The sequence below is a fragment of the Halichoeres trimaculatus genome, unplaced genomic scaffold, assembly GCF_033239565.1.
Source record: "Halichoeres trimaculatus isolate MK-OKI-2021-1 unplaced genomic scaffold, fHalTri1.1 fHalTri1_scaffold_2, whole genome shotgun sequence".
Taxonomy (NCBI): domain Eukaryota; kingdom Metazoa; phylum Chordata; class Actinopteri; order Labriformes; family Labridae; genus Halichoeres; species Halichoeres trimaculatus.
This window is the reverse complement of record NW_027437180.1, coordinates 41,088,699-41,111,132: the sequence shown is the minus strand read 5'-3', so window position 1 is coordinate 41,111,132 and position 22,434 is coordinate 41,088,699. Positions and strand designations below refer to the sequence as shown.

Genomic DNA, 22,434 nt, shown 5'->3' with positions numbered 1-22,434 from the left:
AAAAAAAAGTATGCATGTATAATGCTGATATCGTATCGGATTAATATCAGTATCGGCCAATATTCAATGCTGCAGTATCGGTATTGTATCGGAAGTGAAAATGTAATATCGGGACATCCCTAGCTTGTACTTAAAATAAGACAAAAACACTTGATAAGATTTCAGTTTTTTGCAGATACACATTTATTAACTTTTACTAAAAGATAAGACAAACACATGAGCTTTTACATGTAATACCTGAAGTTCATCTCATTTAACCGCTCATTACTCTCTTGATTACCAAAATCCTCCCTCTTTGGGTGGTATTACCTCGTCTGAAGCAGATTACAGGTTTGCTTAGCTGTTGATGTGCTCTGAAGCTGGCAGGGTGGAAAAATGTACTCATGTAACCTCCTGCTCCCTAACCAGTAATCATCTGCAGCCTGTATTTCAATCCTGGCTTATCTCTGTTGGGAGGCAGAGAGAGAACCTCAGGGATCATGTGCTTTTATTATTGAATTAAACAGACGCCACGGAAAGGTGCAGAGTGGATCTGTCTCCAGGACGGGAACATCTGGAACAAGAAGAGGAGATTTGGTTCAGCTATTGCCTTTAAGAAGCCGTGCGAAGTTGTTGAATCCTAATTATCTGTTTTTCCTGTTCCTTTTGCTTCTAAAGGAGGTTATTTTGTTTGTCTAAGGAGGCAGGCTAATTCAAAGTTTATCAACTTAATTCTCTGAAACATAAGCAGCATTTGCATTCTTCTTACACACATTAAGATCATGATCATCTTTTACTGCTTCATCACCCATTCAGCACAGGACTCGACTGTCTCATCCTCTTCTCCTGAAGTTTCTGGATATACAGGCCACGACCTGGTTAGCATTTAGCTAATTTGTATGTTATCATGATAGCGATCGATTGATGATTTGCCACTGCGCTAAATAGCTGTGTGCTGAAGCGAAAACGTGAACTTTAGTAACCTCATGCAGGCGGCTCTGCGAGGTTACTGTAGGACAGTCCTCCTCCGTCTGCCAGACTAAGTGTGTGTGTGTGTGAGTGTGTTACTCATCTAGTCACCCAAGCTAACGCGGGCATCATCCCTGTAGGATGTAGCAGATCAACTCAGTCACAGACGAGTCTTTTCAGCACAAAGACGTGAAGATATTAAAGCTACTTTGGGGGATTTTGGTTTGTGTGTGTGCAAACATCCGACACCAGAAGAGCAGGAAGGAAAAAAAAAAGTGGTTTAGGTTTCCGGCAATCTTGTGTTTGCAGCTACCGAAGCCCCGAGCAAAGAGTCATACATGACAACTTTCTCATGCAAAAAAAAGAGAGCAACCCTCAACCCAGATCTGTGACGCTGCTTCCCTCACACCTGGTCTCGGCGCAGGAAAGCATGTGATGAGGTCTGATGCTGCTGCGGGGCTCAGCTGTGATCTGAGACGCGACAGTTCGCTCGGTTTCACTTTCTCTCAGTGTTGAATAACTCGTGGATGGAAAGAGTCGCACAATGTGGTCAGCTGACTTGAAATAACACAGAGTCAACAGAGAGCGCCGTGTTGTTTGTCCTGAAACAATCAGGCATGCCATGTTAGGATACTCTGTCCGTTTGAGCCTCATCCCACCCGCATGTGCTTGTGTGAGCCTGTGTGTTTGTGTGTCAGTGTGTAAAACACTGCTCTGCCTGTTGAGCCTGCAGAGCGTCGCCTATTAGGAGACGACCGATAGTAACCTCTCTTTGTTCTGGCACCTTCCTCCCTTGTGAGTTTCCCTTCTTTCCTTATCTCACCTCCTTCCCCAGCCTCCTACCCTCACACACTCGGACTCACACATCTTGAGCTTAACCTTAGCCCCACTTCCCTCCTGTGGTTCACAGTTGGCAAACAAAAGCGCCCCTCTTCTTCTTCCTCTTCTTCCTCTTTCTTTTCTTCGTGTCACTCGGAAAACACAACCCTCCTTGTGGTTCCTTTCCTATCACGGGTTGGTGACATAATTGCATGTGGAGTTGACCAGTTTGGAGACACGAACCGGGAACTTGTCGCGACTTGTCTCTTGACCTGTAGTAACCCCAGCTTGAACCAGAATGAACTCTGCGGGCTTCAGCGTTATGCAACAACCACTTGATAAACATGAATTATATGAGAATCAAACTCCTGAGTGGGAGCGGTTCAAGTAGACGAGCACTCCTGAGCTGATCAGATCGTTCAGCTTCAGCGATGTACTTCCTCTAAAGCTTCGCCACGAGCTCTAACTATGATTAGCTGCAGCTGAGCAGCAGGACGAGTCATTTTTGGTGCGATAACTACACAACAGCACAGTGTCACCCCCAGGCGTGAGCATGAGATCTCCTCCATCTCTCCTGGACAAACAAACTTATTAAAAACAGCTAAAAAAAAAAACTGCTCCATGATCCTAAATCATGACTGTTCATTTCTGCTGTGATTCCTAATGTGACCTCTCCTCTAGTTAGAAATAAAAATCCACACCGGAACAAGCAGGAGCGTGTGAGGAGGGGTGGAAGATAAATTTATCTGAGTCAGGCAGACGGTTAAGTGCTGAGTGTCTCCACCCAACAGCAAAAACACTTCACTTCCCCCCCGTGCTAAATGCCGCTCAGAGTGCAGACGATAACCTTTAATAACATTAAACCAGCAGCAGCACAGACATGAGCATATATGGAGATTTTTATAAGTTACATCTGTTTTAAGATGTCAGCACATCAAGTGTTTGTGTATCTGAGACAAAGTGCAGGAAGAAGCCTGAAGAGAGCAGAGATACACAAAAACAGAAATCAAAGCAAGTTTTATGTCTTCATTTTAGGAAAATGTCTTTTAAGAAATACATGCTTCTTAACACACAAACTTCACAACAGTCAGACTTTTAAGAAGTTATTGAATGACTGTTTACTCGCTCAGGGGGCTGCAACCTTTACTTTGACAGGAGCCATTTTGCCTCAGCCCACCTGAATTTAAGTTATTCAGGAGCCACAAAATCTACTTTATCTTCACAATAAAGATGGTGCGCAAAATTATTTTCTTATAAGAAAAAAAAAATGGCACCTTTTTGATGATTACAAAAAAATTGCAATAATTCCTAAAATTTTAAAATTGAATAATTTGATTTTTTTTTATTTGAGAAATACAAAAAAATGCAATAATGTCCCACAAAAAAAATTAAAAAGGCACATTTTTTTTACACTTATGACAAAAAATTGCAATAATTCCAAAAAAGTTAATATAGAATTATTTGATTTTTTATATATAAAAAATACAAAAAATTACAATAGTGTCCCACAGTAAAATAAATTAGAATTTCAAAAATGGCAAATTTTTTTATAACAAAAAATTTGTTATAATTCCTAAAATTTTGAAATTAAATAATTTGATTATTTTTTTTTTGAGAAATACAAAAAATTTCAATAATGTCTCACAAATAAATTAAATAAATTTTAAAAACTGGCACAATTTTCTTTCAATTATTACAAAAAAATTTAATAATTCCTAAAATTTTAAAATTGAATAATTTGATTTTTTTTTATTTGAGAAATACAAACATTTGCAATAACATCCCACAAAAAAATAAAACAAATTTTCAAAAATGGCCCTTTTTTTTTTTTTTTTTTGATTTGCAATAATTCCTAAAATTGAAATTGATTATTATTTTTTTTTTTAATAAAAAAAAAAAGTTGGCCAGTTTGAATATTGTCAACATACTGCAAAAAGAGATGCTAATTATGTTTATAAGGTGATAGTTCATACTTACCACCTTAAATTTAAAAAGGCATTTTTTTATTTTTAGTTACCTTGAATTAAGACATTTTCCTGGACTTTCAGGTGAAAGTGGCTCATTTAAAGTCTGATTAGACATTTTTTTTTAAATAAAGACAAAAAAACTTATTTCGAGCTCAGTTGCTTTTGTTTTTTTAGCGTTCTTCTAATAAGACAGTTAAACTGAAAATAAGACAAACACTTGCTTTAATTTCAGTTTCAGTTCAGGAGTTCACTAAAAAAAAGACAGGGGGAGCTCTTTTAGGGAGATGATGCCATTCGAGGTTTGTTTTAATGACAGGGTCTTTAATAAAGCTCAGCTGAGAAAGATGATTGAGATAAAAGTGTTGCCTATCTTTGTTAAACAGTGATGTGAGTTAATCTCAGCAGTTTTAACCAGTTTCTCTCTGCGTTTCATTCTAAGTGGGTCTGGAAGATGTGCCTGTTTGTATTTTTATCATGTTGACTCTGATGGGATAAAGATCATGCTAATGTTCGCTGTGTCTGTCCCTGCAGCTTGCCAGTATGAAGAGTTGGAAGGATATGCGTAAGGAGATCCTGTATCTGACCGCCAACGCCACCAGCTCCCCGAACCAGATGTACCAGGCTGTGTCACGTATCGTCTGCGGACACCCCGAGGGGGGCGGACTCAAAATCAAGTCCCTCAACTGGTATGAGGACAACAACTACAAGGCCTTGTTTGGAAACCATGGCAACGACAGCGACAGCGAGCCTCTCTCTGCGTACGACAACTCTTCAAGTGAGTTCAGCCTCCGTCTGTCCTTGTCGATTATTTTCCCACAGACGAGGTGGAAGCCTTCAAATGTTTCTGTTCATGTTTCAGCGCCTTATTGTAACAACATGATGAGAGGCCTGGAGTCCAGCCCCATTTCCAGAATGATCTGGAGAGCGCTGAAGCCTCTGCTTATGGGGAAGATCCTGTACACCCCAGATACTCCTGCCACACAGAGAATCATCCACGAGGTACTAATCCCCCCGTCATCTCCAAGACCCCCATTACAGTCACAAATAAACCCGATTAATGAGACGCCGTGTTTTTCAGGTGAACAAAACCTTCCAGGAGCTCGGCGTGCTGAGGGACCTCGGAGGGATGTGGGAGGAGATGAGACCCAAAGTCTGGAACTTTATGGAGAACAGCGAGGAAATGGACTTGGTCAGGGTGAGTGGGAATGATTCACAGCACGCCCTGACTGACGTCAGAGCTTTGTTCTCAGACCACTTCCTGTTTACAGGAGTTTAGAGGCGGTTATCTGTGGAATTAGCTCAGCGTTTGATGTGATTCCTAAGAAAGGAAAACCACGGAAGTCCTGTGGCTGTGACGCCTCACGAGACTTTATTTTGGGTCAGGATTCAGACTAAAACAGGACGTTTCTGGGTGCTCGGAAACATAGATGACTTTTAGACTTTAACTGGATTTAAATGCTGCAAAAAACTGAAATCTTATCAAGATTTTCTCTTATTTTTAGTAGAAAATATCTTTTTAGACTTAATATGAGCCACATTCACCTGACTAATCTAGAAAAATGTATTACTTCAAATTATTTAAAGACAAAAACTGAGGTCTGAGTTGCTTGTATCAAGTCAAAAAATCTGCCAATGGAACAAGAGAAAAGTCACTTGTATTAAGACTTTATTCTAGTTTTAAGCTAAAATTTTTCTCGTTCCATTGGCTGATTTTTTTTCTTGTTACAGTAATTCAGACATCATTTTTATCTTTATCTTTATCTTTATCATATTGAGAAAAATAAGACAATTTTTATCACTTATCACAACACACAGTACACTAATAATGTTTTAAAAAGACGTGCTTTTTTGGAGTTTTAGCAGAGCGTGATTTAATTTTCAAAATTCTGCTTTTATTTTAATTCTAATTTTATTTTTATTCTTTTTATCTTTACCTTTTGTTTTTTTTTGTTTTTATTTTAGAAGTCAAGATTTTGCTTTTATTTTTTTTATTTTTTTTACAGTATCTTTATCTTTTGGGCTTTTTTAGATTATTTCAATTGTCAGAATTCTGCTTTTATATTTATTTTCAATCTTTTCTTTGACAGTATCTTCACATTTTTTTGATAATTTCAAAAATCAAAATTCTGCTCTTTTTTATTTTTTTAATTTTCTGACAGTATCTCTACCTTTAGGGTTTTTATTGAATTGTTTTGATTGTCAAAATTATGCATTTCTTTTACTGTATCATCATTTTTTATTGTTATTATTTTAATAGTCAAAATTCTGCTTTAATTTTAATTTTTTACTTTTTTCTTTGACAGTATCTTAACCTTTTTTTGAGTATTTTAATAGTCAAAATCTGCTTTATTTTCATTTCAATTTTTTTTTTTTTTTGGACAGTTTGTCTACCTTTTGGGATGTTTTTTTTGTTTTGTTCTTTTTTTGGGGGGGGGTTATTGTTTATTATTATTTTAATCTGCTTTTGAATTGAATTTTAATTGTTTTCTTGAAATATGTTTTCTCTGCGAAGCACTTTGAATTGCCCTGCTTTAAACGTGCTACATAAATGAACTGGCCTTGCCTTTTAGAGCAACAATTTCCATGAGATCTCACAGAATCTCGTGTGATCAAAATTATCACGGAGAGCTATCAGTGTGGTCAGCCGGCTTTCCTGACGGCGTTTTTTTTCCCACAGGAACAAAAACGAGAAATAACGCCACAAGCTTCTCTTCTTTTTTCAGTTTTGCTCCAGGGAAAGCTTTGTTTACCTCTCCTCTCATTGGTTCATTGAAAATATTTTCCCCAGATACGGAAAGTTGTATTTACTCCACAAATATTTAGTGACAATAAGCCTGAATCAGGTCACGAGAAACTTGATCTCTGAGGATGGCGAATCTGGTCCTGAAATGAATGAGAGCAGCAAAACTGAGAGACGGGGTATTTCACTTGAAGGTCTGCCTGAAGAGACGTCATATTTTCATTTTGAGTGTCCAAAAAGGCAATGCAGCAGAATTATCCTGCCTTATTTTCACCAGTTGGAGCCCTAAAGGAGTTTATATTTGTTGGCATTTGTTTCATAACATGGCCAAGAATTGATGTTGTTTTCCCCCTGTTGTTATTCTGGTTCCACAATGCCACCTTTCTGCAGATTGCATGAGCACAGACTCCCCCTAGTGGCAGAAAGTGAGACTGTTTAGTATCTAAAAAGATATTCCATGTCGGTTTGTTGAGGCTTTATCTCTGGAAAACAAATACATTTATTTAAGATTCAACTTTGTCATATCCCGTGATGGTTGTTTGATCAGAGGGCTGTCTCCAGAGCAAACTGAGAAACTGTTTAACCTGAGAGCGGAAACAGGAGTTCTGATGAAATAGGTCAAACAAATGTCACACTCATCATTCAGCTGTTTGTTTGGTCGAGCTGGAAACAGAAGGTCAAAATAAGGTTAAAGTTTTAAAAAGTGACACTCTGCTTTTGTTTACATTTTCCTTTCTCCAGACGCTGCTTCAGAACAACGCCAGCGCCGCCTTCCTCAACGCCCAGCTCAGCGGGACCGAGTGGCGTGTGTCAGATGTGTCCAGATTCCTGTCTAAGGTCTCAGAGGACCAGAGACCAGCTGGATCCGCTTACACCTGGAGGGAAGTGTTCAACGAGACCGACCAGGCCATTCAGACCATCTCTCGCTTCATGGAGGTCAGTTTGACAGCTGGGCACGTGAGTTTTAGAGCAAGGAAACAAAAGTGGGGCATGTTTACCTGGAGTTTTCTGAGCAGATCCAGTAAAGTTGAAGTTATTAGAGTTATAAACCAGGTCTTAAAGTGTTGTTTTGTCAGGTGGAGCTGCTGGGAAATAGGTTAAATGTGACCAACCCAAAGACGTCACCGCCTTGTAACATCCTCCTTTATTGTTTTTAACTCACTTTGTTCTGCATTTAGATCCTGGCTCGGCCATTACAAGTCTTGAAATCAAATGTTCTTTTCTAAATCACATTAGCACCCCGCTGAGCCCGTCACTGCTCTCCGCGGCCGTGTTGTGGGTCAGTGTGCCAGAGCTGAGCCCTGAGGATAAACAAGCAGCGCGTTGCTCCTGCCAAATGTTAATTGATGTTCATGCCCTGCTGAATAGGTGGTTGTAGTCTGGGGTATCTCTGCCAGGGAGTTTGGTGATCCCATCTTAAAGTTGTCCCAGATGTGTAACGATCAAACTGTTGATGACGATGCTTTAAGCCGAGCATCTGTGACCGACCTGGAGGAGGTCAAGGTGTGAACTGTGTCACGGCCGTCTCCGCCATAAACACCTGTCATGCCTTCAGCACTAGGTGTGTTTCTCACCGTGCTCCTGTTTGCGTCTCGCAGGTCGTGAGGGGATGAGGTTTAAGACGGCTTATGTCAGCTCCTGTGAGCGGCTAATCTCTGAGACTTTTGTAACAAATCAACTCTGGCTCAGTTACTCAGTGTCTAAAGGTTGGAGAGTTCATTGTTGTTTTTCAGCATCTGAAGAGTTTCTGAGCATGTGATTGAATGAGCTGGGTTTAATGTGATTTGAGCTTGAGTTCATTTGTTTGCTCAGAGTTTATGAGAATCTGTCAGCCTGATGATTTATTCAATCCGAGGATTACAGCAACCGTACAATAAAGTGAAAAAACTAAAACTTCTCATCTCATAACCCCACTTTCTTCTCCTGTCAGTGTGTGAATCTGGACAAACTGGAGCCAGTAGCCGATGAGGAGCGTCTGGTCAACAAGTCCATGGGTCTGCTGGACAACCAGAAGTTCTGGGCCGGGATAGTGTTTCCTGACATCGCCCGCACCAACAGCACTGACCTGCCCCCTAACGTCAACTACAAGATCCGCATGGACATCGACAACGTGGAGAGGACCAACAAGATTAAGGACGGGTAAGAGGCTGCGACAGTTTAAGACTCTGGTTTCTCCCTGGAGTGCTCGGCCATGTTTCCCTGTAAATCATTCAAACTTGATTTAAAACATGCAGCACAAAGACCTTTACAAAAAAACTAAGACAAGAAAGTAGCAGCAGCAAAATTTAATAAGAGCTCTGAAAATAAACAAAATAAAAAAAATAAATAACTGCAAAAAAAAAAACAAAACAATTAATTAAGATCTGATGAATGTCTTAAATCAGCTAATTTTTTATAGAGTATTAAATTAGCTGATATTAAAAATAAAAAGAATTAAAGTTACATTAAATGATCGAAAATAAAGTTAAAGGAAATTTGAATGGCAAAATGAATAAGATAACTTCAAATATAAATTAAGACTAAATTGAAATAAACTAAATTAATTATGATGAAAAAAGAATTAAAATAAATGATTTAAAATAAAATTCAAATTTATAATAAATATAAATTGATATAATAAATTACAAATTACATGAAATAAATGAACAAGAAATAGAAATAAAATAGAATTTAAATTTAAAAAAAAGAATTAAAATAAACCAAAATAACACATAATAATTTAAAATAATTAAAAAGAACTACTATGAAATTAAATAGCATGAAAATTATTAACAAGATAAAAAATGAACCTAATAAGCTTTTAATGAATGAAAACAGAATTAAAAAAAATAATACAATAAAAATAATTTAAAAGGAGCCAAAATAAAACTTAATATATTTAGATAAATTTAAAGAACCACCATGAATTCAAAAAGCATAAAAATTATTAACAAGAAAAAAATGAACTTAATGAGCTTTTAATGAATCAAAACAAAATTAAAAAACATAAATAAATAAAATAAAAAAAGGAAATGACTTAAAGGAAAAAATTCAAAGAATTAAAAGAACTAAAATTATATTGAATAATATAAAATACTCACAGACTCTCTTCCAGCCTCATTCCTTCTCTTATCCTCTCTGAATCAAGGCATATATTTCCCTTAAATTAATCCCTTTGCTTGTTTTTCCACAGCTATTGGGACCCCGGTCCCAGGGCAGACCCCTTTGAGGACCTTCGCTACATCTGGGGTGGCTTCTCTTACCTGCAGGACGTCATCGAGCACGGCATCATCCGAGCCGTCACCGGGAGCAAAGAGAGGACGGGGATCTACATCCAGCAGATGCCTTACCCCTGCTACGTGGACGACATGTAAGTGACCAACACGCCTCACTTCATCAGTCTCTATGAAGGTGTTTAACTAACTGAACCGTTTGGTCACAGCTTCCTGCGCGTGATGAGTCGATCCATGCCTCTCTTCATGACCCTGGCGTGGATGTACTCTGTCGCCATCATCATAAAGGGCGTGGTGTACGAGAAAGAAGCTCGGCTGAAGGAGACAATGAGGATAATGGGGCTGAACAACGGCACGCTGTGGCTCAGCTGGTTCATCAGCAGTTTGATCCCATTGTTGATCAGCGCGGGCTTGTTGGTGATGCTACTAAAGGTCAGTGCAGCACACACAGGCGCACGTGAATAACTTTGTCACCGTGCAGGAATGTAAGCAATCACTCTGTGTTTCCATGTCTGTAACACGTCATTGTGAAGAAATTGAAGAAAACAAGTGAAGTCATCGTGAGGTTAGAGGGAAACTATTCAATTCTCCGTCTCTGATTCCTCTCAGATGGGAAACCTGCTGCCCTACAGCGACTCCGGCGTGGTGTTTCTCTTCCTGGGATCCTTCGGCGTTGTCACCATCATGCAGTGTTTCCTCATCAGCACCATGTTCTCTCGCGCCAACCTGGCCGCCGCCTGCGGGGGCATCATTTATTTCACCCTCTACCTGCCGTATGTGCTGTGTGTGGCCTGGCAGGACTACGTGGGCTTCGGAGCTAAAGTTGTCGTGGTATGTGAAAGAAAGTTCATCATCAGAAGTTGATGCTCCTGTTTTTCTTCTCCAGCTAAAGTCTGAGTTTTCTTGTGGTATCACAGAGCTTGCTGTCTCCCGTGGCGTTTGGTTTCGGGTGCGAGTACTTCGCCCTGTTTGAGGAGCAGGGGGTGGGGATCCAGTGGTCCAACCTGCTGGCGAGCCCTTTGGAGGAAGACAGCTACAACCTGACCACGTCTATCTGCCTCATGCTGTTTGACGCAGTGCTCTACGGGATCATGACCTGGTACATCGAGGCCGTCTTCCCAGGTCAGTCTTTGATCAGGCTTTCAAACTTTAAATTCTTCTCCAGCAGAGCTTTGGGAGTAAAGTTCTGCAAAACAAGTCTTAAGCCTGCACCTTTCTCTTCTTCCAGGTCAGTACGGGATCCCCAGGCCTTGGTATTTCCCTTTCACCAGGACGTACTGGTGTGGAGAGAAGGAGAACCAGAACCTGTCAACTCCTCTGTCCAAGAAGGGCAACGCTGACGGTACAAATCTTTAAGTGTTGTCGAAAGTCAAAGATGGACATTAGAAATCTTCACTCTTTACTTAAAGACTGTTTTTCCACAGCCGTGTGCATCGAGGAGGAGCCCAGCCACATCGAGCCCGGTGTTTACATCGAGAACCTGGTGAAGGTCTACAGCCACGGGAACAAGCTCGCTGTGGACGGACTCTCCCTGAGGTTCTACAACGGACAGATCACCTCCTTCCTCGGCCACAACGGAGCCGGCAAGACCACGACAATGTAAGACCAATCACATGAGTGAACCCTGACCTCACTACGGTGGCTGGTGGGTGTCAGACCATTTGCAAAAGCCAAAACACAAATGCAAATTTTACAACAGGATTGCAGAACCTATAGCTTGAATGCAAAAGCTACAACACAAATGAAAAAGTGAAAAAAACAAATGCAAGAGCCACAACATGAATGCAAAATCTACAACAGAATTGCAAAAGCTTCACCACTAATTAAAAAAAGCTACAACACCAAAGCAAAAGGTACAACACTATGCAAAAGTAAAAACACAAATGCAAGAGCCACAACATGAATGCAAAAGCTACAACACGAATACAAAAGCTACAACAGGAATGCAGAAGTAAAAACACAAATGCTAAAAGCTACAACAGGAATGCAAAAACCACCACACTAATGCAAAATTACAGACATGCATGCAATGCAAAAAACACAGATGCAAAAGCAAAAACACAAATGCAAAATTACAAACATGCATGCAATGGTAAAAACTCAAATGCAAAAGCTACAACACTAATGCAAATTTTTTTAACAAATGAAGAGCTGTAGGTGGAAAAAAATATATATATTTTCACAAATTTTCTGTGTCTGTTAGGAAAACTCTCCTCTACACTTCTGTTGCGACTGTACTTCTCTCGTGTTGTGGCTTTTGCAAATCGGCTGACACCTATCAGCCACCGTACCCTACCCCTGCCCCGAACCACAAAAGTTAAGCTGTTAGATCAGAGTCAGGATGGATGCTGATGGTGGTGGCGTGTCTGCTTTCTCCCAGGTCAATCCTAACCGGTTTGTTTCCACCAACCTCTGGTACGGCCTACATCCTCGGGAAGGACATCCGCAGTGAGCTCAGCACCATCCGGCAGAACCTGGGCGTCTGTCCTCAGCACAACGTCCTCTTCAGCATGTACGTGGAGTTCCAGATGTTCACATTTTAAGATCAAGAGAAGGATTCTTTGCAGTGTTTTTGTATTAATGTGATCTCTGTGTTGGTTGGTGTTAATCCAGGCTGACCGTAGAGGAGCACATCTGGTTCTACGCCCGTCTGAAGGGGCTGCCGATGGAGCAGGTGAAGGCGGAGATGGAGCAGATTGTGAATGACGTCGGATTGCCTCATAAGCGGAAGTCCCGCACAAGCACGTTGTCTGGTCAGCTAATCCACACGTTGGAGTCATTTCAGACATGTTTGCTCATAGGTTTGTTCATATATCTGACATTTTCTACCTGTCGTCTTCACAGGAGGGATGCAGAGGAAGCTGTCGGTGGCTTTGGCGTTTGTTGGCGGCTCAAAGGTGGTGATCCTGGATGAACCGACTGCTGGAGTCGATCCTTACGCACGCAGAGGCATCTGGGACCTTCTGCTGAAATACAGACAAGGTAAACCCCGTCATGAAGTCTTCATGTTGTTGTATTCTTTGTGATCCTCGTGTATTAACCTGGTTGTGCCTCCTGTGTCCGTCAGGCCGCACCATCATCCTGTCCACCCATCACATGGACGAGGCTGACATCCTCGGCGACCGCATCGCCATCATCTCCCACGGAAAGCTGTGCTGCGTCGGCTCCTCGCTCTTCCTGAAGACTCAGCTGGGGACGGGGTACTACCTGACCCTGGTGAAGAGGGACTACGACCTGACGCTGCAGTCCTGCAGGAACTCCGCCAGCACCGTGTCCTACTGCAAGAAGACGGAGAAGGTACGGGGAAATGACCCAACGACAAACATCTCGACTTTTGTCTCAAATCTGTCTTTACTGACCTGCTCCTCTCTGGTCTCTGCTTCAGGAGGACAGTGTGTCAGAGAGCAGCTCGGATGCTGGTCTGGGAAGTGAACCAGAGAGTGAAACTACAACTATTGGTAAGAACTCACTCATGTCCAGTCTTACAGACGGGGAAGTTCATCCCTTGACTCTGACTTCTCACGCTGACTGCTGGTTCCCTCTCTTAGACGTGTCCCTCATCTCCAACGTGATCTTCAAACACGTCTCCGAGGCTCGCCTGGTGGAGGATCTGGGTCACGAGCTCACCTACGTCTTGCCCTACCAGTCAGCCAAAGACGGAGCCTTTGTTGAGCTCTTCCACGAGCTGGATGACCGCCTCACCGACCTGGGAATATCTAGTTACGGCATATCTGACACCACCTTGGAGGAGGTATGGAGAAAAGCTTGAACATAATTTTTCTGCTGCTTTTTTCACCCATTTGTTTTGATTTGTTGTTTCATTTTTTTGTCTTCCTCTCTGCAGATCTTCCTAAAAGTTGCTGAGGACAGTGGGGTTGATTCTGTTGAGCTTTCAGGTGAGATAAACACTTTTTGTTGAAGTAAACAAAACTAAAAACCTGTTTCAGATTGTTGAAGCAAACGCATCGACTCCTCTTTGCTACAGATGGAGTCGTTCCCACCAGGACTCGCCGGCATCACGCTTTTGGAGACCACCAGAGCTGCCTGAAGCCCTTCACCGAGGACGACTTTGACTTCAACGACTCTGAAGGTGACCCAGGTAGAACTGCATTACCCAGCATGCAGTGCAATGATAACAGCTTTCCTTGCTGCTATCATTGTTTTAGAATCAGAATTCTAATAATTGAACAAAGCAAATTAAAGCCCTCATGTTGACAGTTTCTTTACCGCGCTTGTGTCTGTGTGCAGAATCTCGTGAGACCGACTGGCTCAGCGGCACGGACGGCAAAGGCTCGTATCAGGTCAAAGGCTGGAGTCTGAAGAGGCAGCAGTTCGTCGCACTTCTCTGGAAACGGTTCCTCTACGCACGGCGCTCCAGGAAAGGATTCTTTGCTCAGGTATGGATCTTATGTTTAGTTGTGCAAAACAAAGAGAAAAAAATTCTCGCAAGATAGGTAAATGTGTAAATACATAAATATAGATCCACATATGGTTAAAAAAAGGTAATTATTGGTTTGTATGGGCTTAAATGAACTTGGAGAAGTAAACACCCCTTTTACAACTAGAAGTCACAAGATTTACCGGGGACCATTTACAGGGTTCCTGCGGATCCTTGAAAAGTCTTAAAAGGCATTGAATTCATAACTCTAAAAATAAGGCCTGAATTGGCATTAAAAAGTCTTAAATCAAAATTTCAAAAGTCTTAAAAATTAGAACACATTGGTTACATTTATGTTATTTTGAAGTAAAAAAAAATTAAGTAACATTTATCTATTTTTCTTAATAATTTCCTGATTACTCTTGTGGTAACATTGTGTAATCACAATAGCGCAACTAACAAAACGATGATGATGTGAACTTTTAAAGCAGACGCATGTCTTGGTTCTACCCAGGGTGTCTGGAGATAGAAAAAAAATGAGGAAAAATTGGAAAAAGAAAATCCAAAAGTGGCTTAGGAAAATTGATTATGGCAGCAAAATTGAGAATTAAATTTACATTGAAATTCAAAAACCATGTAAAAAAATCCAAATTGTTTGTGACAGTGGCCAAAAAAGATGAATGGGGGCAAAATAGGCAAAAAGTTGTAAAAATGGGATTAAAAAAAGGTAAAAAGTGATGCTTTTTTGTAAAATAAACATTGGGTCAAAATTGCCTCTAACCCAGGTAATTCATGTGGTGTTTTTGTTTGATAGTTTTGTTTGTTTACATTGTGGTTCGTTGTCGACTTGTTTTTAAATTTGATTTCCAACGTCATTAAAAAGTCTTTAAAATTCTTAAATTTAACTTGCCTTGAGCTGTAGGAACCCTGATTTAACGTTAGTGTTGTTGTATTGTAGTTGCAATGCCGACTCATTCCACTAGATGGTGGTAACTCACCGAAACCTGCCAACCACATTGACAAATAGCGTTAGAGCCGTGCATTGTGGGAAACAGTATGCATACTGAAAAATTTTCCTGGATTTTTTGCAAACTGCAGATTTTGCGAGTTCGTCCGTACAGACTAAATTCCGGCCAAAATAGTCGGCACTGCTAGTGTCGTAAGCAGTTTGGAAAACAGCCTCAGAAATGAGCTTCACTTCTATTAATCATGTGGAAAGGAGCAAAATGGCCGCCTGTTACGCCTTCTTCTGGCTAACGATAGCGTTCAACTTCCTGAATTTATTTTCCTGAAATTATGAGACAATTTATCCCATCACCTTGAGAAAATAAGATTCATTTTTTAGACAACTTGAAAAAAAACATCTTAACCTAAATTGTTCTGTTAAAATCATGGAAATTAAAATGTACTGAATTATGACCTTTTTGGGCCTCCATACTGAGATCCCCTGAAAATCTGACCTGACTAAACAGGATTGTGATGTAATCTGATGGGGAAAATGATTTGTTGTCTAGAGGAAGCAGGAAATAGATTGCCTCTTAGGGCTTCCGTACCTAACGTTAGGCGTTTTCATTCTTGGTTGTGTTTCAGATCGTCCTCCCCGCCGTGTTCGTGTGCATCGCCTTGGTCTTCAGTCTCATTGTCCCTCCTTTTGGAAAATACCCGAGTCTGGCTCTGGACCCCGGCATGTACGGAGAGCAGTTCACCTTCATCAGGTGAGTCAGCACGAGTCCTCTCATGAATAAAAAAAGTATAAAAGCATTATTTCTGAACATGGAGTGGGTTTATTTCTAGCTCCAAAGTGCTCAGATCATGAAAGATGCAGAAGGTTATCTAACTGCGCTGAGGTCTGCACGTTATGTAATGTTCGGTTTTTAACCTGACGGCTGACCCCGTCAGTGAGCAGAGTTTAGAAAAACAATTTAAGTGACTTAAATCCGTCTCATCAGCTGGTGAAATATTTTCTCCTGACAGTAACGACCTTCCTGAGGACCCTCACATCAACAAACTACTCGGCGCTCTGACGGATAAACCCGGGTTTGGAACACGCTGCATGGAAGGCGAGCCCATACCGTGAGTTCACATCATTTAACGCTCGCAAACTTTTCCCGACTCCTTTCTGCTGTGAAAAACATACGAGCTCTTGTTGTGTACCTTCGCCCCTCAGTGACACTCCATGTACGGCGGTGGAAGACGAATGGTCGATCCCTGAAGTCTCTGAAAGCGTGAAGCACATGTTCGACACCGGAAACTGGTCCATGGAGAATCCGTCTCCTCTGTGCGAGTGCAGCTGTGAGGGACGCAAGAGGATGTTGCCGGAGTGTCCCGCCGGGGCTGGAGGACTCCCACCGCCACAGGTCTGAGAAACTGAACAGAAATAACCAAAAATAAACCTTTTCTCCAAATATACGAGCTAACAATAACGCTGCGTTTCGTCTGTTTGTGTTTCCAGATGAAGATCAGCGAAAAAGATACTCTCCAGAATCTGACCGGCAGAAACATCTCAGACTATCTGGTTAAAACCTACGCTCAAATCATCGGCAAGAGGTAACACTCGTCCCTCTCAGGCTTCTCTTCCTTTTTCTGATTCACCATTACAGATTTTAACCTTGTGCATGTTTTTGTTCACAGCTTAAAGAATAAGATCTGGGTCAACGAGTTCAGGTACGTGAGCATCAGAGATAATCCTTCATGAGTTTCATGATCAATAATCTCAACCCTAAACTCCTCTTCGCCTCACTAATGATTGAAACCCTTCCTCTCCAAACAGGTACGGTGGATTCTCGCTGGGCGCCAGGAATTCTCACCTTCTGTCGCACACCGACAATATCGACGACGCCATCGCCCAGCTGAGGAGACGCTTCCGTCTGGAGAGAGTGAGTCATTCTTGATTTGGTATCTTGTAAGGGTCGCAAAAACTCACCTCACAACCATGAAAATTTCAAAATGATACTAAACTATGCTCTCTAGCGCCACCTAGGCATGCTAAAATAGTTGTAGCAGGCAGTAGGAATGTCATACAGACATCAAACCAACATCAAAATATTTGTCTCATTGAGACACAAAAATCATACATTGACACCCCTGATCTGTCTCCAACAGGAAGCTGGCAATTTGGCTTTCAAAACAAAATTTGCCACATTTTTACCCTTTCTACAAAAATGATCTCCTCCCAAACAAAGAGTGGTATCGGCTTGAAATTCGCAGAGATGACACAGTGGACCATACTTTACAAAAGCGCTGCAGGAAGTTGTTGTTTTGGAAACAGAGTTTGAATGACGAGCCCTCAAAGTCGGTGAACCCAAAAGGAGCCCTCTCAGCTCCCTCCATTAGAATGAATGGGAGAACAGAATTCAGCTTTACGCAAGCTGCCATTCGGGCTTCTAGACAAAAAAGTAAAAGTTGTACAGATTTAAAAATGACATGGATGGATTCCTGACAAAATTTACCATAAAAATGTCTCATTTTTATGCAGATTTGGGTAAAATTGTGGCATCTATGAGGAGTTGTTTCCAAAACTTTTGTGAATTTCACGCCTCACAGAGCAGCAGTTGGTGATGATGTCACTGATTAGGAGTTCAGCCGGTCATGTGACTGAGCAGGGGGAAATAAAACATGGTATCAACTCTAAGAGGGTCAGAAAGGGGTGAAACCTTGACAGTGGAGGTGAAACCAGCAGCTTTGATTTTATTTTTGGGATTCAACTTGGAGTTGTGTAAGTCTGCGCATCAATCTAACAAAGTTCTTCCTCTTCCTTTAGGGAACGGCAGCAGACCGTTTCTTCCACAGCCTCTCCAGCTTCATCCAAGGACTGGACACCAAGAATAACGTCAAGGTCAGCACACTTGTGTAGTTTTATTTCAGACTTGTGGCATCTGTCAGATCATGAAACGGCTGAAATGTTTTCAAACCAGAATCTAAAGCAGCAGCGTCTCTTTCCTTCAGATTTGGTTCAACAACAAAGGCTGGCACAGCATCGGCTCCTTCCTCAACGTGATGAACAACGGCATCCTGCGGGCCAGCCTGAAAGGCGGCAAAGACCCGTCGAAGTTCGGCATGACCGCCTACAACCACCCGCTCAACCTGACCAAGGAGCAGCTGTCACAAGTCGCTCTGTGAGTGTCACTTCTCAGATTTAAAACGTGTTTTTCCTCCCTCTCTGTGAGACGCCACCTCTAACCCTGACTCGCTCTGCTCCGCCAGGATGACCACATCAGTCGACGTGCTGGTCTCCATCTGCGTGATCTTCGCCATGTCCTTCGTCCCTGCCAGTTTTGTGGTCTTCCTCATCCAGGAGAGGGTGAACAAGGCCAAGCACATGCAGTTCATCAGCGGGGTGCAGCCTTTCCTGTACTGGCTCGCCAACTTTGTCTGGGATATGGTGAGGAAACACAAACCAAAGGTTGGATGCTTTGATTCAAACCAAAACTTTCTGATGACACTGACCGCCTCTTGATCCTCCTCTTCCAGTGTAACTACATCGTCCCTGCAACGCTCGTCATCATCATCTTCGTGTGTTTCCAACAAGACGCTTACGTCTCCTCCACCAACCTGCCCGTCCTGGCTCTGCTGCTGCTGCTCTACGGGTACGTTCAACACACACTCTGTGAATCAAACCTCTGTTCATAAATCCGCCTTTAGTTTAACATCGTCTTCATGTCTCTCCTCAGATGGTCCATCACTCCTCTGATGTACCCGGCCTCCTTCTTCTTTAAGATCCCCAGCACTGCCTACGTGGTCCTGACCAGCGTGAACATACTGATCGGGATCAACGGGAGCGTCTCCACCTTTGTGTTGGAGCTCTTCGGAAGCAATGTAAATAAATCCTCAGAAGACTTCGACCGTTTAAACACAAAACAAAGAGGATACTGACTCTGAGTTCTCTGTTTCAGGAAATCGGAGGCATCAACGACATCCTGAAGAACGTCTTCCTCATCTTCCCTCACTTCTGTCTGGGCCGAGGTCTGATCGACATGGTGAAGAATCAGGCCATGGCGGACGCTCTGGAGAGATTTGGTAACTATGTTTGATCTCTTTAAACTTCAAAGTCTATCAATAAAACGAAAAATGAGGTTACGTTAGCTCTGATTGGTAGATGACTGACAGGACATAACCAGGATTCACTAACGTTACACGTTACAGACATGTCTCAGAGCTCCGATAGCTGCCGATAGCGCTACATAAAGCCAGCTCCTACGGCATTTGCTTGATGTCACATTTCAAACCGTATCTCTACGTAACTGTACTGATAAATACCTTACCTCAGTGTGTTGTATCTGGTAAAAAGTTGTCTTGAACAAAGAAAATTAGCTTCAATCCAATCTCCATTTAATTCCTAAACAAACACGCACCTTGCTAACCCGGTATTTTGCGCTCACTTCACTTTCTCTTTTTTTTTGCGATCAGTTTAGCCGTGTTAATGCTGCTGGGCTGAAATTCTCCAAGAATCTGTGTTATCACTTCAATTTTAATTTTTCAGCTTCAGCACTTGAAATATATAAAAGTGTTCTGTTTATTTCAAAAACTACCTCTCTTCATGCAAGTGCCCAGTTGTGCTCCATCCACGCCCATTCAAACCACGTTTTCATTCTTTGTAACTTGCAGAACAAAATCATAATATTTGGATGAATTTGCTTTTATTATAAACTAAACACTTGTAAATTGTAGTTTCTGAAGTAATGTTCCAGTAATGGTTGATGGTTTGCTGCACTCCAGTGGAGAAATATTTTTATTATGTTTTTGTATGAAATGACATCATAGATGTGTGTTATAATGCAGAGTAACTTTAAGGGTTAAAATTCTGAATTTCATGACAAAGACTGGAAAGAAAAAAAAAAACTTCAAGTGGTGAAAGTGAATAAATATTTTGAGATTTATGACTTTTATAGCATTTTCAGAATGTAAACAAGAGGCGGCCATTTTTGGTCACTTTCATAAAGAGGGGGAGTTTTTATAGTTTTCTATCACTGCATAAGATCCTGCAATATTGCAGAAAAACATTGGTACTGTTAACTATTGCCAAGCACTTAGATATAATGCTGGATAAAAACCTAATTCAGATAGCACTTAAAATGTGTTTAAGAAACGGATTTCATGCTTTTCTCATTTTATATATGTATATATTTTTCTGTTTCTGTTTTTCTCTCTTTTCCTTTCTTGTCTTTTTACTTTTCCCCCTTCTTTTTCTGTTTCCTTTTTTTATTTTCTATTTTTTTTCTTCTAAACTTCTATTTTCTCTATTTTTTCATTTTTCTTTCTTTTCCTTTTTTGTTTATCCTTCTCTTGTTTTATTTCTAGTTTTCTTTTATTTTTTTCGTTTCTCTATTTTTCTTCCTTCTTTCTCTTCCGTTTTTCGTCTTTTTTTCTTTTTTTTCAGTTTCATTTTTCTTTTTTCTTTTTTTTGTCTTTTTTCTTCTTTACTCATGCTGTTATGATTTTATTTGTCTTTTTCTTGTGAAGCCCTTTGTGATTTTGTTCTATAAAAGGTGTTATATTAACTAAATATTTTAGGTATAAAAACAGGAACAAATTTTAAAAAATCAAGTGGTGAAAGTGAACAAATATTTTGAAATTTATGACTTTTATAGAATTTTTAGAATTTAAACAAGAGGCGGCCATTTTTGGTCACTTTCATGAAAAGAGGTATTTTAATGTTTTTCAATCACTGCACAAAATGTTAAAACTCATTTTAATCAGTGTTGCTGTTAATCATTTACACATTTTAGACTTTATTATTATTATTTACGCAAGACTTATTAGTGGTGTGAGAATATATAAAAAAATTGAACTTTGAGGCACAGATGTTGGTTACAAACGTTACGCAGTAAAAGTAACAAAAAAACACACAAAAATGTTTAAAAAAATCTAGGTGGCTCTGTGGGAAGGGTGGTGTTATTTTTCAGAGGGTTTTGTATAAGTCTAACGTCTTTCCTCTGTTTTCTGGGTGCAGGTGAGAACCGCTTCCGTTCCCCTCTGGCGTGGGATATGGTGGGAAAAAACCTGTTTGCGATGGCGATCGAAGGCGTGGTTTTCTTCTGCATCACTGTCCTCATTCAGTACCGCTTCTGCATCAAGGCCAGGTGGGTAACACCTTCAACGTCATCCTCAGAGAAACTGCAGATCCCTAAAAGTAAGAATTTAAAGGGCTAACCTCAGCGTGAAATATCCTTCCAGGTCGTCCACAAGCCACCTGAAGCCGATCGGAGAGGAGGATGAAGACGTGGCCAGAGAGCGGCAGAGGATCCTGAGTGGAGCCGGACAGACGGACATCCTGGAGCTGAGGCAGCTCACCAAGATCTACAAACGCAAACAGAAGCCGGCGGTGGATCGGCTGTGTGTCGGCATCCCTCCTGGAGAGGTGAGCAAGATTTCACAATCTGAAAAACTTTCTTTACGCGGTGACAGCTGCTCTTTTACACAATTTAGTTAAAAAATTATAGAAAGTATGACAAAAAGAATCAGAAACAAGTTAGAAACACAGAAGAGTTGAAACAAGCCCTCGATGGTGACGGTGGTCCATGCTCCAGCTTTCTTCCCTCGCAGTTTCAAAAAATGAAATCTTATCAAGAGTTTTTGTCTTATTTTGAGTAGAAATTGTCTTGTTATACTCAATATGAGCCACATTCAAATTATCAGTCCAGAAAAATGTTGTTTCGAGTCATTAAAAAAAAAAGGTCTGAATTGCTTGTTTCATGTAAAAATATAATTTGGAAAAAAGACATTTTTCTGGACTAGTCAGGTGAATGTGGCTCATATTGAGTGTGATAAGACATTTTCTACTGAAAATAAGCAAAAACACTTGATAAGATTTTAGTTTTTTACAGTGAGCTGTGATTTTAATGTGAACAATAGTTGGTAACTCTCTCCGACTGATTTTATTGAAGCAGAGAAAAAGCTGAAAAGTTTTTACGAAAAAAAACCAAATTCTTAAAGAAGCTGTCACGGGATAAGTCTACACAGCAAAAAACTAAAATTTTATTAGTTGTTTTTGTCTCATTTTAAGTAAAAATGTCCAGAAAATGTCTTGTTTCAAGTAGTTTAGAGATAAAAAAAAGGTCTGGATCGCTTGTAACAAGTACAAAAATCTGCCAATAGAATAAGAAAAATGTGCCTTAGTACAAGTAACTTTTCTCTTATTTCATAGGTTAATTTCATAAGTTTTATTTTTTTTTACCTTATTACAAGCAAATCAGACCTCATTTTTCTTTTTAAATAACTTGTGACAAGACATTTTTCTGGACTGGTCAGGTGAATGTGGCTCAAATCAAGTCTGAAAACACATTTTCTACTGAACACAAGACAAAAACACTTGATAAGATTTCAGTTTTTGCACCGTAGCAAGTTAAAAAAAAAAACAGATAAGAATATAGA

General features: G+C 40.6%; 1 protein-coding gene across 3 annotated transcripts in view; it reads left to right on the top strand.

Annotated features, from left to right (window-relative positions):
• Positions 1-22,434, top strand: part of LOC141787116 (phospholipid-transporting ATPase ABCA1-like) — a 62,798-nt gene that overhangs the window by 33,762 nt on the left and 6,602 nt on the right. Inside the window, exons 9-42 of one of the 3 annotated variants that reach the window (XM_074665360.1) lie at positions 4,266-4,509; positions 4,594-4,733; positions 4,813-4,929; positions 7,216-7,410; positions 8,405-8,613; positions 9,647-9,823; positions 9,896-10,118; positions 10,296-10,517; positions 10,604-10,808; positions 10,915-11,028; positions 11,111-11,285; positions 12,067-12,198; positions 12,300-12,439; positions 12,531-12,668; positions 12,754-12,983; positions 13,072-13,144; positions 13,235-13,437; positions 13,531-13,582; positions 13,672-13,776; positions 13,935-14,083; positions 15,655-15,779; positions 16,039-16,137; positions 16,232-16,421; positions 16,517-16,611; positions 16,696-16,728; positions 16,835-16,940; positions 17,825-17,899; positions 18,010-18,179; positions 18,268-18,445; positions 18,535-18,650; positions 18,735-18,879; positions 18,957-19,080; positions 21,014-21,143; positions 21,238-21,421. In XM_074665360.1, the coding sequence (XP_074521461.1) occupies positions 4,266-4,509; positions 4,594-4,733; positions 4,813-4,929; positions 7,216-7,410; positions 8,405-8,613; positions 9,647-9,823; positions 9,896-10,118; positions 10,296-10,517; positions 10,604-10,808; positions 10,915-11,028; positions 11,111-11,285; positions 12,067-12,198; positions 12,300-12,439; positions 12,531-12,668; positions 12,754-12,983; positions 13,072-13,144; positions 13,235-13,437; positions 13,531-13,582; positions 13,672-13,776; positions 13,935-14,083; positions 15,655-15,779; positions 16,039-16,137; positions 16,232-16,421; positions 16,517-16,611; positions 16,696-16,728; positions 16,835-16,940; positions 17,825-17,899; positions 18,010-18,179; positions 18,268-18,445; positions 18,535-18,650; positions 18,735-18,879; positions 18,957-19,080; positions 21,014-21,143; positions 21,238-21,421 (5,013 nt within the window). Of the gene's footprint in view, positions 1-4,265; positions 4,510-4,593; positions 4,734-4,812; positions 4,930-7,215; positions 7,411-8,404; positions 8,614-9,646; positions 9,824-9,895; positions 10,119-10,295; positions 10,518-10,603; positions 10,809-10,914; positions 11,029-11,110; positions 11,286-12,066; positions 12,199-12,299; positions 12,440-12,530; positions 12,669-12,753; positions 12,984-13,071; positions 13,438-13,530; positions 13,583-13,671; positions 13,786-13,934; positions 14,084-15,654; positions 15,780-16,038; positions 16,138-16,231; positions 16,422-16,516; positions 16,612-16,695; positions 16,729-16,834; positions 16,941-17,824; positions 17,900-18,009; positions 18,180-18,267; positions 18,446-18,534; positions 18,651-18,734; positions 18,880-18,956; positions 19,081-21,013; positions 21,144-21,237; positions 21,422-22,434 lie in introns of all 3 variants that reach the window. The other 2 variants (XM_074665359.1, XM_074665358.1) reach the window with 2 other exon arrangements.